This window comes from Callospermophilus lateralis, chromosome 3 (genome assembly GCF_048772815.1).
Source record: "Callospermophilus lateralis isolate mCalLat2 chromosome 3, mCalLat2.hap1, whole genome shotgun sequence".
Lineage (NCBI taxonomy): Eukaryota > Metazoa > Chordata > Mammalia > Rodentia > Sciuridae > Callospermophilus > Callospermophilus lateralis.
Genome location: NC_135307.1, coordinates 116,285,038 through 116,303,584, shown reverse-complemented (window position 1 = coordinate 116,303,584; position 18,547 = coordinate 116,285,038). Strand labels below are relative to the sequence as shown.

At 36.6% G+C, this 18,547-nt stretch overlaps 1 protein-coding gene across 3 annotated transcripts in view; it reads right to left on the bottom strand.

Annotated features, from left to right (window-relative positions):
- Window positions 1-18,547, bottom strand: part of Rec114 (REC114 meiotic recombination protein) — a 101,530-nt gene that overhangs the window by 8,772 nt on the left and 74,211 nt on the right. For 2 of the 3 annotated variants that reach the window (XM_076851069.1, XM_076851070.1), the window contains exon 3: window positions 8,211-8,294. The exons of the other annotated variant lie outside the window; for it this stretch is intronic. In XM_076851069.1, the coding sequence (XP_076707184.1) occupies window positions 8,211-8,294 (84 nt within the window). The remainder of the gene's footprint in view (window positions 1-8,210; window positions 8,295-18,547) is intronic. 3 annotated transcript variants of the gene reach the window in all.

Here is an 18,547-nt window from a genome sequence, read left to right as displayed (position 1 = left end):
CCCAAGAAGTTGGGATTTCAGGCGTACACCACTGCACCCCGCCTTGACTTGGATTTATTGTAGGGTCTTCTAGTGAGTGGGTTCCCTTTGCCTGGAAAGGGCAGAGCAGCACATGTGGAAGCAATAATCCTTGCTTGTTAGTGGAGGTACAGAGAAATCAAAAATTTGTTTCCTTCTCCCTCTGGAAGTTATTCCTCATACTTGAAATTCATTTCCCTTAGGGAACTAATACTAGCAAAAATGGAAGTCTGTGCATAAAGACAAGGAAGGTCACTATAATGGCTGCAGTGGAAGATCAATGCTTTGTCTTGCTTTGGAATACAAAATTTAGAGCTTCAATTTCTTTAAATGGAGAATCAGGATAATGCTGTATAATCTGGCTCAACAAAAAAAATTCTAAACTAAAAAAATGAAAGCACAAACCTAGTAGATGCCACATTAAACAAGGCAATGAACTTAACTAGTACTGGAGAAGAGGGTACAGGCAAATGCTGACAGCAAATGTCATAAATAATCTCTAGTGCCCTTTATCCTTGGGAGGCCAGACCACCACAAAAGTCACACAGGGACTGGGGTCTTTAATTTGGTATGAGTTACATCCCTTGGCAAATTAGCAAATTAGTTACATCCCTTTGCTAATTTGCCAAGGGATGTAACTCATACAACAAATTAAAGACCCCAGTCCCTGTGTGAACAGATGCCATTAAAATTTTAGTAAAATCTGCCAACTACAAAGTTATTTGATTGTAAATTTAAAAAACAGCCCCAAACTGTAACATAACACAGAATCATTAGTATAGTAGGTAGTATCTTCTGCCTAGTGTAGATGAGTCAACTTGGATAAAAGTTACCCCAACAGGACTTATTTGTTCAGTTTCTTCTGTAAAGAAATGCAGGTGCCAATATCAACATAGTGACAATCCTTTTCACTTAGTGAATATATAAACCACATTGCTACTGTGAAAACATTTCTAATTAAGCCACTGAAATCCTGAAAGTTTCTATCAGCAAATAATCCCTGATTTTCCTATTCACAATTTATACTATTTCAGTACATTCATCAAGGGGTTAGGGGTGTAGCTTAGTGGTGTAGAATTGCCTAACATGAAGAGATCCTAGATTCAATTCCCAGGACTTCACAAATAATTTAAAAATCCATTAAGCAAAGTCATGTGTTTAGGTTCTGGGGCACTTGGCTTGACTCAGAAATTGTAAGGTATCACAGTCAGAAGAATAGATGTCCCTACCCCTTTTTATTGATAATGTTGGCTTCTTTTGGAAAGTTTGAATTAATTTTTTCCTTGCATGTAAAAGTAATCTATTATCATTACCCCCTTTGATACTGAAAAAACTATGAAAAAGAAATATTCTCATATATACACATATGCATGCACATGTTTTACATACATATAATAACAAAATCGTACATAAATATGTAAAAATATATAATACATAATATATAGGTTATATATATTGTGTACGTATATTTTAAGCCACATTGCTGTTCTGTAACCTAATTTTTTATTTAACAATAAGTATGTAAAAATAGAAGTGTACCTCATTACTTTGAAATGCTGAAGAGTATTCCTTATTTAACTGGCCCCCTACTGATAAACATTTAGGTTATTTCCACCCTTTTTTCCTATTATAAACCAAAAGCTTTGAGTTAAGCCTACTTATACATACATCTTTGTATATAAATGCCTAAAAGCAGACTTGCTGGGTCACAGAATATGTGTATTTCATAGTTTGGTACATAATGCCACACTGCCCTGTAGCAAGAGAGGATCAATTTATCCCCACTAAAAGTATGTACCCATTTCCCTGAACCCTCCAACACTGGAGATTCTTATTCCTTTTAACTTTAACCAACATAGATGTTAAAAATTTTGTTTCTTTGATTACAAGTGAGGTTGAATTATCCTCCTCCCCCTCCCTCTCCTCCCTCCCTCCCTCTCTCCCTCTCTCATTTTGGGGATTAAACCCCCAGGGACACTCTACCATTTTTTTGTTTTTTATTTTGACTGAGTTGCTGAAGCTGGCCTTGAACTTTCCATCTTTCTGCCTTAGCCTCCCAAATAACTGGGATTACAGGTGTGAGCCACCATGCCCAATGAGGCTGAACATTTTTCTTACACTTATTGGTCATTTGTATTTTTTCTTTTGTGTATTGCCTGTTCAATACCCTTAGCCAGTTTTCTCTTGGATGAATAATTCCCAAATTATAAAGAGTAATTAAAACCTAACTTTCCCTGAGGAAGGGAAAAGAACTGATAAGAGAATTATACTTTCAGCTTACAGTAGTATCTGTTTGCTTTTATTATTAATATCTATTAGGATTTTATAATTGTCTAACCTTTTGAGTAACAACACATCAAAACTTGTACTTCATAGCCAGCTGAAAAGCTTGTATGCACATGCAGACAGATACTAATTATAAACAGAGTAAAAAATCTGAGACCACTGATGTAAGTCTAGAGGCACCTACATGTGAGTGCACTAAGAATCAGTTTGGTAGAGCTGGGGTGTAGCTCAGTGGTAGAGCCCTCCTAGCAAGCATGAGGCCCAACACCCCTTACTACCACCACCAAAAAAAAAAGAGAGAGAGAGAAAGAAAGGGAGAAAGGGAGGGAGGGAGCAAGATTCCAGGAAGGAAGTATCAGTTTGGATAGTTAAGGTTGCTTTGGAGTGTACTTCCAAAAAGGTAGGAGGTTATATATCTGATGGTCTTGTTCTATGTTTGCTTCTATAAAATTCTCAGAATTTCAGCTTATCATCTGAAGCCAGAAATACGCCTTTCAATGCATGTGGACCCAAGATAAAGCCAATGTACATCAGAAAAAAAAATCTGAAAACAAGTTATATCTTCATCATACATCCTTAATGTCATGGGGTATCACAATGGATAACCAAAAGGACTGCTTGGCTTAAAGAGATGTTTTTTGTAATACTAATACTTAAAAGTCAGAAAGAACAATTTGCTTTGAAATGAATTATACCCACAGTCATGAAGTGCCCCAAATTTCCAGTTTCGATTATCTAAGGAGGTCAGCTCATAATTACTGTATTTTAAGTTGTGGTTTACATGATAAGTTGTATCCACCCTACTACCAAATACTTAATTTCAAGTTATAAGAACTTATAGAAAATGCCATTTTACACAGACCTCTTTTTTAATATTTATTTAGTTAGTTAGTTGTAGTTGGACACAATATTTTTATTTATTTATTTTTTATGTGGTGCTGAGGATCGAACCCAGGGCCTCACACATGCTAGGCGAGCACTCTACCACTGAGCCACAACCCCAACCTTGCACAGACTTCTTGAGGAAACAAAAGTTAAGGACAAGTGCCAATCTCTTTTACATTTAATTACATGTACAAGAAAACCAAGACTTCAATTTAAGGAGGGAGCAAGCCCCTATGTGCTGCTGCAGGCATGCTTTATCCACAGCATCTGTAGCAGATGGCTGACAGTCATCAGGCACCTGGGATACAGGTAGCACCCAGGTAGCACTACATCACAGAACAGCAAGGGAGATATCAGAGGTTTCAAACTCAGGGGCTTTTCTATTGGTTTCAGATTCATCACCTAGATCTGTAACATCTCCAGCACTACCAGGATACCCAAATGGAAATTTTCTTCATCACTAATGGTGACTTCCTATACTACAGAAAATACATGGCAAAGTACCAATAAAGGACTTAACCAGTGCTATGGCTTGGATATGGTTTGAATGAGTCCCCCAAGAGATCATGTGTTGAAATTTAATCCCCACCATAAGGCATTGAGAGGGTAGACATTTAATCTGACTATGCTCTTTAAAGGTGTGTTTTGGGAAGTGATTAGGATTAGATAAATTCATGAGGGCAGAGCCCTAGGACTGAATCCTTTACAAGAAGAGGAAGAGAGGCTAGACAGTGTGTGCTCCCTTGATCTTGCTATGTGATGCCCTGTGCCATTTCAGGATTCTGACAGCAAGAGGACCATCACCAGATGTGGCCTTAGACCCCCAGAACTGTTAGCTAACTAAAGTAATATAAATTGGACTTAATAAGACCAGAGGATGAACTTGAGTATTTTCTTTACTTTGAAACATATCCTCAAAGCCTAGGACAGACAAAATCATCAAAAAATTCTTCAGTGGCCACTAGGGGAGAGAAGTAAAAGAGAATAGTAGCTTAGGTTCACTCCTTTGAGCCCAAAGTGCCCTTCAGATAAAGAATTATATGTCTACCATTAGCTGATAAGCCAGGATCTATTTGCTCAGAATTGCTAAAAAAACAAACAAACAAAAAGCCATAATTTACTCAATCTGTGATTTCAACCTCCCTTAAAAGACATAATTCATTCAAATCTATGAATGTTAATCCAGAGAGAAAAGAAATATAATGTGTATTACCTACAGAATTTAAGTTTTATTAAACTTCTGTTAAAAGAATGAAATTTTGCTTCCAACATCTGTCTGTTTAAACAATAGTGTGTGCTACATAATACTTAGTAACTAAAAGTTATCCAAGGCAAAAAGCACCAAAAATACTCCTTGACAGGTAAGGCAAAAAGAAGCATCTGATGATGTTTTTGTTTTGATTTGTTTTTACAATACCTTTGTTTTATTTATTCATTTTATGTGGTGCTGAGGACCAACCCCAGCGCCACCCCCTCCCCCTGCAGCTGATGGTTTAATATTATTATATGACATCAAGTCAATAGATCAAAGGTAGGAAAAAACAATATCATCTTGATAGACTCAAAAAGCATTTGCTAAAATTTAGTATGTAATATTGAAAAACTATTAGCAAATAAACTATTATTGAAAGAACATCTCCCTTACATAGTAAAGAATATACAATCAACAGCTAGAGTTGTACTTAATGTTTAATACTACTTCCTGAAGCCAGGTGCGATAGCACACACCTAAAATCCCAGAGACTTGGGAGGCTGAGGCAGGAGAATCCCAAGTTTAAGGTCAGCTTCAACAACTTAGCAAGACCCTGTCTCAAAAATAAAAAGGGCTGGGGATGTAGCTCAGTGGTAGAGCACCCCTGGGCTCAATACCCAGGAATATATATCTCATATATATAACCTCAAAGCCTAGGACAGACAAAATCATCAAAAAATTCTTAAGGTCAGCTTCAACAACTATATATATCTATCTATCTATCTATCTATCTATATATATATAGATAGATAGATAGATAGATAGATATATCTTTTGAGATAAAGAACATAAGCCAAAGGTTACCAACCTTAATTTTTTTTTTTTTTTTATACTAGGGATTGAACCCTGGGTGTTTTGCCACTGAGCCATACCTCTAGCCCTTTTTATTCTCTACTTTGATACAGGGTCTCACTAAATTGCTTTGGGCTTTGCTAAGTTGTTGAGGCTGGTTTTGAACTTTCAATCCTCCTGCCTCAGGCTCCAAAGTCTCTAGTTGTTCCCCATTCCAGCCTTAAATATTTTAAAAATATCTATATGTGATATGTTTTAATATCGATATGCAGATTACTCTATACACATAGTATCTAAATATTTTAAGAATTAAAGCAAAAAAAGTAGATGATTCTCAGAAGAAGTACAGATTCTAACAATGTTCACTCTCATTAGGAATCAAAGAAATGCAAATTAAAGGAATATGCTCATTTCTACTTCAAATTAGAATCTAGTTGGTAAATTTAAATTATATCACCGTCTTGGAGAGGATCTGGATAAGTGAATATTCTATACACAGCTAGTGCAGTAGAAACAGGGACAACCTATCTGGAGGGCAAATTTACAAAATAAATGTTCATACTTCTAGGATTTGTATTTCAAGAACCCTCTAAATTTAATGAAAATCAGAACATTTTTAATAGTGAACAATTGGAGATTAGTTAAATCATGGTATATTCAAAGAGTAATATGCTACACAGCTATTATGAATGTTTTTAAAGACTACATAATAATTTGATATAATGTCCCTGATTTAATGCTATATGACAAAATAGCAGAATATTACAATCTTATTTTTATGAATTATGTATATGGCAGACACTGTTAATTACCATAAGTCAATCCAAAGGAGAGACTGGAAAAACCAAACACTAGTCTTTGCAGTCTATGACAGACACATAGCAGACATCTAGGGGTTGCTGGAGGGAGAAAACCTTATAGGAGATGCTGACCTTTCTCAAATGGAAATATAATAGAGCTGCCATTGCCGTTTTATAACTGAGGAACAGGCTGAGAGAAAGACATTGAGCTTGACACTGCTGAGCTGCTAAACCAATGCTGGAAATGGCCTATTTTTAAATTATTTATTTATTTATTTATTTATAGTACTAGGAATTGAACCCAGAGGTGCTCTACCTGTGAGTTACATCTCCTGCCCCTTTAATTTTTCATTTTGAGAACAGGACCTCACCAAGTTGCTAAGGCTAATCTCAACCTTAGGATCCTCCAGCCTCAGCTTCCTGAGTAGCTGGTATTACATGCCACCATATCTGGCTTTGATTTCTTATTAAGTGAAAAAAAAGAACTATGTGTGTGTGTGTCGGGGGGTCATTATAGCTGAGTTTTTTGTTACATTCATCTGAACACAGTCCTAATGTATGCCTAGTCAAAATTCTAAAATGTTAATAATGGCTACTTTTGAGGAGTCACATTACAGTTGGTTTTTACTTTGCACTTTATACTTCACTAAAATTTTTAATAATCTGGGCACAGAGTCATACACCTGAAATCCCAGCAGCTTGGGATACTGAGGCAAGAGGATTGCAAATTCAAAGCCAGCCTCAGCAATTTAACAAAACCCCGTCACAAAATAAAATATAAAAAAGCACTGGGGATGTGGCTCTGAGTTCAATTCCTAGTACAAAAAAATTTTTAAAATAATAATATGTAATTAGAAAATATTAAAAGTCAAATATCAAACAAAGAACATGGGTGACTTTTAAAACACCGAAACATTCATCCAGTCCTAAGCTGAGAGTCAGAAGACCAATGGGCAGCTGGTTCCCTGAGAGCTAGTCTTAACCTTGGCTATTGGCTTACATCTAATTCAGTTTCCTCATATGTAAAATTTAGACAGGGGTTCTTGAACGTTTTGGAATGTGTGCCCCAGAACCCTTTGGTAGTCTGGTGAGAGAGTGAATCTTTCTCAGAACAATACTTTTAATCAGATAAAAGGCAAAGAAAAACAACCAATTATAGTAAATTAGTTTATCACAGTATTAAAACACTGATTTGTGAACTGATAGGATATGCTTCTTTATTAACATATTCAATAAAAGAATTTAAAAGTAGAACTAATAACCATCTTAATTTTGAGGTTTGATGAGTATAAATGACATCTGAGATATCTCAAACAACTATAACGTGATATGAAATTACCTGTGATAGCCATTGATGGGAAGGTCTAACACTATTATGCTCTGTAAACTACATTCATAAATAGAAGGAAATGATAAATTTCAATTAGAGGTCAGTGAAAATCCCTACAAGTTCATGGATACCTTGAACTCTATGGGGACCATCTGGAGGTCTGTGCACCCCAGGGTAAGACCCCTCCATTAGATGCACCTGAAGACTTCTTCCTCCTTCAATTCTCAAGGTCTACACATTCGTTAAAAATTAGTATCTTTCACATAAATTTCAATATTATTTACTCAGTGAATGTTAACAGATTGGTTTTTACAGTTAGAAAATAATCTTTTATAGTTATGAAAGAAAATAATCCAGGTGATTCATTTGCATGTTTCTTTGATGAGGTTCGTTCTTTATGTGTAATACAGCTAGAAGGCAAATAAAGGGGAATTATATTTTTAAATATTAAACAGGGAAAAACTAAAAAGACATATTCAGTGAAGCATTCAACTATATACACCTTTTAAAACATCTAAGGAGCAAGCCAACCCATGCTGTATGCCATCTCTTCCCGGTTTGTGCTTGGGGAACTGAGAAAGGTTGTACAGCTCCACTTGACACATGGTGACAAATCCACCAAAGCCTTTCACTTTAGAGATATCCTCCTGCTACCGAGGCTTCTGCCTTTATAGCCCTAGTTTCATGTTTGGCTCATAATGAAACCCTTCTTCAACATGTGTGTTCTTCCCAGCACCCATTTTCTACAGAGAGAAGCCCCGTATACCCCACCATTCACACACTGGAGATGAGAAAAGACTGATCATTAGCTTTAAAATAGTTGGCTACACAGCCCACTTTATCTTGCCTTTATCGTTGTGCCAAACAACAGACAATCCATGCGTCTTACGATCTTCAACCAGTTCTTGCTATCAACGAGTGAAAAGCCTTCCTGCAACAAAGTAATTAGGCAAAATTAGCAACAGAAGCAAAAAGGGACATGAGGAACAATTACAGTATAGCTGTTTCCTATTAAAAAGTTGTGTACCAATTTGCAGTTCCACCAGCAATGTATAAGTATACCTTTTCCCCCACATCATCACCAACATTTACTGGTACTTGTATTCTTGATAATTGCCATTCTGACTGGAGTGAGATGAAATCTTAGAGTAGTTTTGATTTGCCTAATTGCTAGAGATTTTGAACATTTTTTCATATATTTGTTGATTGATTGTATTTCTTCTTCTGTGAAGTGTCTGTTCAGTTCCTTAGCCCATTTATTGATTGGGTCATTTGTTTCTTTGGTGTCAAGTTTTTTGAGTTCTTTGTTTATCCTGGAGATTAGTGTTCTATCTGAGGTGCAGGTGGTAAAGATTTTCTACCATTCTGTAGGCTGTCTCTTCACATTACTGATTGCTTCCTTTGCTGAGAAGAAGTTTTTTAGTTTGAATCCATCCCATTTATTGATTCTTGATTTCACTTCTTGTGCTTTAGATCCTAAGCCAACATGATGAAGATTTGGGCCTACTTTTTCTTCTCTTAGATGCAGGGTCTCTGGTCTAGTGCCCAAGTCTTTGATCCACCTGGAGATTCCTCAGAAAACTTGGAAAGGAACCACCATTGGACCCACCTATCCCATTCCTTGGTTTATACACAAAGGACTTAAAATCAGCATATTACAGTGATAGACACATCAATGTTTATAACAGCTCAACTCACAATAGCTAAACTATAGAACCAACTGAGATGTCCTTAAATAGATAAATAAAATTTAAAAAGTTTATATATATATATATATATATATATATATATGAATGTCACTCAGATTTAAAGAATGAAATTATGGCATTTGCCAGTAAATGGATGGAACTGGAGATTATCATATTAGATGAAATAAGTCAATCCCAAAAAACCAAAGGCCAAATGTTTTCTCTGATATGTGGATGCTAATTCACAATAGGGGTCAGGGGGACTAGGGAAGAATACTTACTTTAGATTAGGTAGAGGGGAATGAAAGGAGGGGAGAGAGTATGGGCAGAGGAAGAATACTAGGATGAATCAGACATTATTACACTATGTACATATATAACTATATGACTGGTGGAATTCTACCTCATGTACAACCAAAAGAATGAAAAATTATACTCCATTTATATATGATGTATCAAAAGTGCATTCTACGGTCATGTATAACTAATTAGAACAGAAAAAGAATTTTAAAGATCTCTCTCTCTCTCTCTCTCTTTCTCTCTCTCTCACACACAGACACACAAGTTGTATATCTTTTTGGTTTTTAACTTCCACAGAGTAGAAATGACCCAGTAGCACCCATCACTGAGGTGACCTCAACACACAGGCCCTGTGTCCTGCTGCTCTTCCTCATGATCAACATCAGCAGTCAACATTTTTTTTTCTCTTTCTTAATCTTTGCATACTGAGAATTAAGAAAATCCCCCAACAGTAAATGTCCATAATCACATTTGCAATAAAATGCATTTATGTGCTGCTAGGATTTGCCAAAATGTGATTTTTTTTCTATTCGCAAGAAACGTGTTTCATTATACTAACTTATGAACTTATTTGGCACATCCCTCACAACATAGTGACATTTCTCTTCACAAGAATCTTATTTTCAGATTATTATGAATGGAAAATTTGAAGTCGCTTGTTTCTGGATACTGAATGTTTAGTTTTTCATTTCCATCTGTGAGGTGAGGGGAGGCACTAACAAAAAAGGCAGAGAGGGCAGTTGGTCTGCTCCTTAAGGTGAAAAGATGCCTCTCAGCGTCACCAGTTGCTGTGTGTGCGCGGAGGACCGAGCTAGCTCACAATAAACACCTCTTTGCTGCTTACATCAATCTTGGTCTCTGGTGGTCTTTTGGGGGTCCCGAATTTGAGCATAACATATGGAGACTCGTCCAGGATCCCCCTTATAAGCCTACCCAGACATCCCAATCGAGAGGTGATGAAAACCTGGTCAGTATACAAGTCTGTAAGGTAGAAGCTTTAAAAGAGCAATTATATCAAGCTGGTGTTCTAAAGTTGTATGAAGCACCCATCCTCAGATGACAACCTGTTTTTCTCCAACCAGAATTCAAATGGAACTGACTTCTAAAAGGAAACTCATGTCCCCCACGTCGTTGAGCCCCCTCACATTCAATGTCCCCTCTCAGCTCTGAAGTAGCCAGAATGAGCCGTCACCCCTTCTCCTTATAGCAATAAGGAGTTCTTAAAATTAGAGGGGGGAATGAAGTCAGAAATAGACAGTGTAGATAGATAAATTGAGTCAGGTTGGATCTAGGAGGCCAATTTTGAGTGAGTCTGGGAAGGTGAAGACTGTTCCCTGAGGATTACTGTTTATTAAGATGTAGAGCCTGCCCAAATAGGCCCCCAACTTAGGGAACTATGATTGGTTCCCAAGTTTCCAAAGGGGGGAATGAGAAACCAGCCTCTACCTCAGAGCAAAGCCTGTCCAAGGAAGGGGATGTGACCCTTGTCCTTGGAAAGACCCACAGAGCACTCCTAGGCACATACTCACCCTGCTGAGTTGTTTATCTACAAATAACAGGAGAGATATGCGGAGCCAGGTGTCCCTGACTCAGACTAGATGAGGACCCATAGCAACCCCCTAGCAACCACCAATCAGCATGAGACAGGGAAAAAACCTGGGATGTCAGATGAACCCCCCAGTAGTTTATGGTGGTTGATAACATGTTGGGAAACCACGTAGTTCAGCATATACTCCCCTCATGGCCTAAACCAATCAGTTCAAACGAATCCCCCTCTTGTACTAACCAATGACCCTTACCAACTTGTTCCCGCCAGTGAATGTGCTAATCATGTTTTAGAGTTGTTTTATGTTTTTCCCACAGTGTGTGATGATTTGTTAAGAGATGCTATGATGTATGTGAAGTCCCTGCCTTCCCCAAAGAGTATATAAAACTACTACAAACCCTGGGCTCCGAGCCTCTTAGCGTCACCAGTTGCTGTGTGTGCGCAGAGGACCGAGCTAGCTCACAATAAACACTTCTTTGCTGCTTAAAAAAAAAAGTGAAAAGATGAGCTTTTTTCTGCAGCTCTTTAATAAACTAAATAGAACAGACTATCTAATGATTATGACAACTCTGAAACTCTAATTATGTGGTCAGTCCTTGGTGAAGCAGCCTACGTGAGAATGTATTTTAGCGTATAGTAAAATTAATCCAGAGGCCATTTAATGGACAGTTATGCAAAAAATTGCAAGCAAACTGCCTTTTTCCCCTGAAATGTGAGTCCACTACAGCCACAGAGGGCTACTGGGATAATTCAAGAAATTTTTAACTCTTGGAAAATAAAAGAAAATGTTCCTTATACATTTGAGTCTTCCCCAAATCCCTCTTTCTAAATCTAAGTATGATGAAAGTTGGACCTTGAATAGAAATTTACTTCCAGGAAAACAGTTTGGGCAAATTCTTCATTATCATTTTTTTAAAAAGAAGTCAATTCTAAAAGGCAAATTTTAATAAGACTTTTAGCATCAATAGTAGGTATTCTTTATACTTTTTTTTTAAAACAGAAAAAGAAGCTAGGCAAGGCATCTGCAATTTCTTCTTAAATGCTCTCAGAATTAGTAAGAAATTTATTTTTATATTACCCAAATATAAATAACTATAGTTTCAAATGGCAGTATATGGGGAAACTTACACACATTACTAGTGGATCATTACAAATTGATACAGGACAATTTTTGGTAATATCAAAATTACAAAAACACTAACCTCTGTCCTAGCAACCCCAGTGCTGGACATTGATTCATTTTACAGATCAACCTGCACACATGTGAAATGATAAATGGACAAGGTTAAGCATTTCTTAACTTACAAAAAAAAATGAAAACAACTCAGTGCACATCTAGGTGGAATTGTTAAATTAATTATGGTACTATGTACAGCGGAATACTATACAATTATAAAAAGTAATGAAAGCTCTGTATCAGTGCTCTCCACATACGTAAAATTTTATAGAATCACTTTAAGAAACAAAAGGAAATTGGCTGAATTTTAATATTTTATTTTACCTAATCTACTAAAAATGTTTATTTTACCCTATATTAAAACATTAGTGAGACTACAAAAAAGAAACTTAAATCTTTAAAATTGAGGTGTATATTTTAGAGCATATCTCAATTTGAACACTGTATTACTGAGGGTTAAAGTGAAATGTAGTCCTAGCCCTAACAAAACAGTTAAATCAGTAAAGTCAGGTTTGAAATGAAGTTTCTACATTGCTTCCACTTTAAGTCTAAATTAAAATGAAATAAAATTAAAATTCCATTTTTTAGTTGTATCATCAATCCCAGAAGTGAGCACATATCAATTGCCAGTAGCTGGTTACATATGGTTTGTAGTGACCTTCTTGGACAGTGTAGCTCTTATAAACCAGTCTCAAAACTCCTTTTGTATAAGAAAAGGAGGAAACAGAATTATATTCTTATTTGCTTGCGTTTTCGTAGAGAAACAGGAAGGACTGATACACAAGAAACTAAAAGGTATCTGTAGGGAATGAGAAGGAACAGTGTGGATGGGGCAGGGGTGGGAGTAAGTTTCCACTGTATGCCTTATACCGCTCTGATTTTTACACTTTCTCTTATGTATAGGAGAACATTTGTGCAAACAAGATTACCAATATGACATGAGCATAAGGAAGAGGTAGAAGCAGAACCTAAAAAAATGATCAGTTTACGGAACTCTACTATCTTTACAACTGTTCTGTAAATCTAAAACTACTCTAAAATTGAAAGTCTATGAAAAGAGAAATGCTTAGCTCTTAGCCCTGCCCTCACCTTGTCCCCTCCTATCTCTAGTCTAATGGGACATCTCCTCTTGCTGCTCCACAGATCTGAGAACTCTACAGCTCCCTCCATGCTTGCTGCTGACTCTGCAAATGGCATTGAGCACCATCAGTCCCTGAAGTGACGGATCTGGTACCATGCTTGACTCCTTTTCTCACTCCTCTCTCAATACTAATCAATCTCTAAGTCTTAGCAATCCTAGCCCCTAACAGCTTTTCCATCTTGCCATTCTCCCCACTGACACTGTCACTGCCCACATCAGGCTGCCCATTATTTCTCCCAAGAATTACCACAATACTCTAAATGGTTCCCTTCCTCCGGGCCCAATTCTTTCCACAATCTGTCTATACTACTGCCATAGTTATAAAAAACAAAAACTTGCTGCAGTCGCTTCTTTTGAGTGTGCCATCCCTTTTCCCCTACACACCCCCACTGCAAGAAACATCTGCAAGATAAAGTCCAAATTCCTCGGTGCATATAAATCTCTAATACTTGGCTTCTGTCTCTCATCATGAGTATTTCCTTCAACTCTTGTGTAAACCCTGTTAGCACCTCTTTTAAAGCTTGTCAGTCTGGTGAGTGCAGGTCACTCATCAGACCGCCTTTCGGTGTGCTTCTCACAGTAAGGTGACCTGCTCTGTGTTCCACAGCATGCAAGGCCCACTGTTAAGACACTGTCACTGAGCTCTGACAATGGCTGGCTGCTGTGCAAGGGCTAAAAACAAAACAAAAACAAAACCACAGAATTTGCCCAACGGGATGAGGACATGTGTCAAATCAGCTTCTCTGACTGATGCTTGAGATACTACTCCCAACTAGATCAGAATCACTGACATTAAGAGGCTACTGACAACTGATGAGAGTCAGTCATGATCCTTGGAATAGATGAAGTAGAAAAATGACTGAACTAAATTTTTTTTTTTTAATTTGGGATTAAACTCGGGTCACTCAACCATTGAGCCACATCCCCAGCCCTATTTTGTATTTTATTTAGAGACAGGGTCTCATTGAGTTGCTAAGCACCTCGCCATTGCTAAGGCTGGCTGTGATCTCTTGATCCTTCTGTCTCAGCCTCCTGAGTGGCTAGGATTATAGGCATGCACCACCATGCCTGGCTACTAAAATTAATTAAATTAATTAATTACAATTAAATTAATTAAATTAATTAATTAATTAAGATTGATTAAAATGCAAAAAAGAGATCCGCCTTGCTGACCTGCGCAAGAGCCAGGGTCCAGGGTAAGCTTGGGTTCACTTCACCCCCACCCCCACCAGCACTGGGAGCTCAGGTCTAATCCACTTTAATCTTGAGACAATGCAGTCATCCCCATAGCCTTCCCCATGCAGTAGCCTCTACCTTGGGATAACAGACAGGGCCTAGAAACAGCTACATCTTGGAGCAGGCATCCCAAAGCCAGTAAAAGGCCCATCTTTCAGCCCCATCTCTGAAAGACGTTGCATCCATCTTGGGCACCTCACTGCTCTCTCAAGTTACCTCTTGCTATTGCTACTACCACCTAGAGTTGCAGTAGCATCCATCCTGGGACACTGGCAGATCTGGAAGCCCAACACCAAGGTGAGATACAGATTATCTACACAGATACTACAAGATTATAGGGTAGAAACTGTAATACCTCAGATCCTCACTACAAGTAAGGAAATCACATAGAAAACATGAAAAAACAAGGGAGGAAAGTGCCCCAAACAAAACAAGATACTGCAATAACAGAACCCATGGATATCACAGTTGATCAAATGTCAGAGAAGGACTTCAGAATGTTCATAATTAAAATGATCTGTGCATTAAAGAATGACCTAAATGAGCAAATACAGGCAAAAATTCATCACTCCAACAAAGAGATAAGAGAGCAAATATAGGCAACCATTGATGACACCAATAAACAGATAAGGGAGCAAATACAGGAAGAAAAAGTTACTTCAAGAAAAGATAGAGATTCTGAAAAAAAAATCAGAAATCCTTGAAATGAAGGAAACAAAAAACCAAATAAAAAACTCAAGAGAAAGCATCACCAACAGACTAGAAGATCACTTGGAAGACATCAGATAATGAAGACAAAGTATACAATCTGGAAAATAAAATTGACCATACCATGAAGATGGTAAGGAACCATGAGCAGAATATCCAAGGATAATGGGATAGCATCAAAAGACCGAATCTAAGAGCTATCGGGATAGAGGAAGGCACAGAGTTTCAAACCAAAGGAATGCACAGTCTCTTCAATGAGATAATATCAGGAAATTTCCCAAATATGAAAATGAATTGGAAAATCAAATAAAAGATGCTTACAGGACACTAAATGTACAAAATTACAACAGATTTATACCAAGGCATATTATAATGAAAATGCCTAGCATATAGAATCTTGAAAGCCACAAGAGAGAGGAATCAGATTGCATATAGGGGGAAACCAATTTGTATCTCAGCAGATTTTTCAATCCAGACCCTAAAGCCAAGAGATGCCAACCAAGAATCATATATCCAGCAAAATTAAGCTTTAGATTTGATGATGAAATAAAAACCTTCTATGATAAACAAAAATTAAGAGAATTTACAACTAGAAAGCCTGCACTATAGAACATCTTTAGCAAAATATTCCATAAAGAGGAATTGAAAAATAACAATGAAAATCAGCAAAGGGGGGTATTACACTAAAGGAAAAACTAATCAAAGGATAAACCAAATCAAGTTAAATACCAAAAATAAACAAAAATGGGTGGGAATACAAATCATTTCTCAATAATAATCCTAAATGTTAATGGCCTAAACTCACCAATCAAAAGACATCAACTGGCAGATTGGATTAAAAAAATACCCAACAATATGCTGCCTCCAAAAGACTTATCTCATAGGAAAAGACATCCACAGACTGCAGGTGAAAGGTTGGGAAAAATCATACTGCTCACATGGAGTGCAGAAGCAAGTAGGGGTTTCCATCCTCATATAAAATAAAGTAAACTTCAAGCCAAAGTTAATCAAAAGGGAAAAAGAAGGATATTTCATACTGCTTAAGGGAACCATTCATCAAAAAAAAAAAAAAAAAATAACAATAATCAATATATATGCCCCAAACAATGGAGCAACTACATCATCAAACAAACTCTTCTCAAGTTCAAGAGTCAAATAGACCACAGCACAATAATTCCAGGTGATTTTAACACACCTTTCACCAATGGATAGATCTTCCAAACAAAAGCTGAACAAAGAAACTATAGAACTCAATAATACAATCAATAACTTATACTTAACCTACATATATAGAATATTTCATCCTTCAATGATCAAATACACTTTCTTCTTGGCAGCACATGGATCCTTCTCTAAAAAGGCCATATATTATGCCGCAAAGCAACTTTTAGCAAATATAAAAAAGTAGAGATATTACCCTGCATTCTATCAGGTCATAATGGAATGAAATTAGAAATCAATGATAAAATAAAAAATAAAAGCTACTCCAACACCTGGAGACTAAATAATATGCAACTGAATGAACAATGGGTTGCAAAAGATATCAAGGAGGAGATTTAAAAAATTCTTAGAGGTAAATGAGAACACAGATACAACAAGCCAAAATTTCTGGGACACTATGAAGGCAGTACCAAGAGGAAAGTTAATTGCATGGAGTTCATTCCTTAACAGAAGAAAAAGCCAACAAATAAATGACTTAACATTATATATCAAAGCCCTAGAAAAAGAAGAACAAATCAACACCATACACAGTAGAAGACAGGAAATAATTAAAATCAGAGCTGAAATCAGTGAAATTGAAATGAAAGAAACAATTGAAAAAATTGACAAAACAAAAAGTTGATTCTTTGAAAAAACAAAAATTGACAGACCCTTAGCCATACTAATGAAGAGAAAGAGAGAAAACTCAAATTACTAACCTATATAATGAAAAGGATATATCACAACAGACACTACAGAAATACAGAAGATAATTAGAAATTATTTTGAAAACTTGTACTCCAATAAAATAGAAAATATAAAAGGCATCGACAAATTTCTAGAGTCATATGATTTTCCCAAATTGAATCAGGATAATATACACAATTTAAACAGATCAGTTTCAAGTGATGAAATAGAAGATACCTTCAGAAGCCTACCAACCAAGAAAAGCCCAGGACCGGATGGATACATAGGCCAAGTTCTACAAGACCTTAAAGAAGAGCTAATACCAACACTCTTCAATTTATTTCAGGAAACAGAAAAAGAGGGAGCACTTCCAAACTCATTCTATGAAGCCAATATCACCCTGACTCTAAAACCAGGCAAAGACACAACAAAGAAAGAAAACTTAAGGCCAATATCTCTAATGAACAAAGATGCAAAAATTCTGAATGAAATTCTGGCAAATCGAATAAAAAAATATCAAAAAAATAGTATACCACGATCAAGTGGGATGCAAGGTTGGTTCAATATACAGAAATCAATAAGTCTAATTCATCACATCAAAAGACTTAAAGACAAGAACTATATGATCATCTCAATAGATGCAGAAAAAATATTTGACAAAATACAGCACCCCTTCATGTTCAAAATACTAAAAAAAACTAGGGATAACAGGAACATATATCAACATCATAAAAGCTTTCTATGCTAAGCCCCAGGCCAACATTATTCTAAATGCAGAAAAATTGAAGGCATTCCCTCTAAAAACTGGAACAAGGCAGGGATGCCCTCTTTCACCACTTCTATTTAACCTAGTTCTTGAAACACTGGCCAGAGCAATTAGACAGACAAAAGAATTTAAAGGGATATAGATTTTTCTTAAAGGGATACAGTAGGTAAAGAAGAACTCAAATTAGCCCTATTTGCTGACAATATGATTCTATACCTAGAAGTCCCAAAAAATTCCACCAGAAAACTTCTAGAACTAGTAAATGAATTCAGCAAAGTAGCAAGATACAAAATCAACACCCATAAATCAAAGGCATTCTGTATATCAGTGACAAATCCTCTGAAAGGGAAATGAGGAAAACTACCTCATTTACAATAGCCTTAAAAAAAAAAATTTGGGAATCAACTTAATGAAAGAGGTGAAAGACCTCTACAACGAAAACTACAGAATGCTAAAGAATGAAATTAAAGAGACCTTAGAAGATGGAAAGATCTACCTTGGATAGGCAGAATTAATAGTCAAAAATAAGCATACTACCAAAAGCACTATACAGATTTAATGCAATTATCATCAAACTTCTAATGACATTCCTCATAGAAATAGAAAAAGCAGTCATAAAATTCATTTGGAAAAATAAGAGACCCAGAATAGCTAAAGCAATCCTTAGCAGAAAGAGTGAAGCAGGTAGCATCACTATACCACACCTTAAACTACACTACAGAGCAACAGTAACAA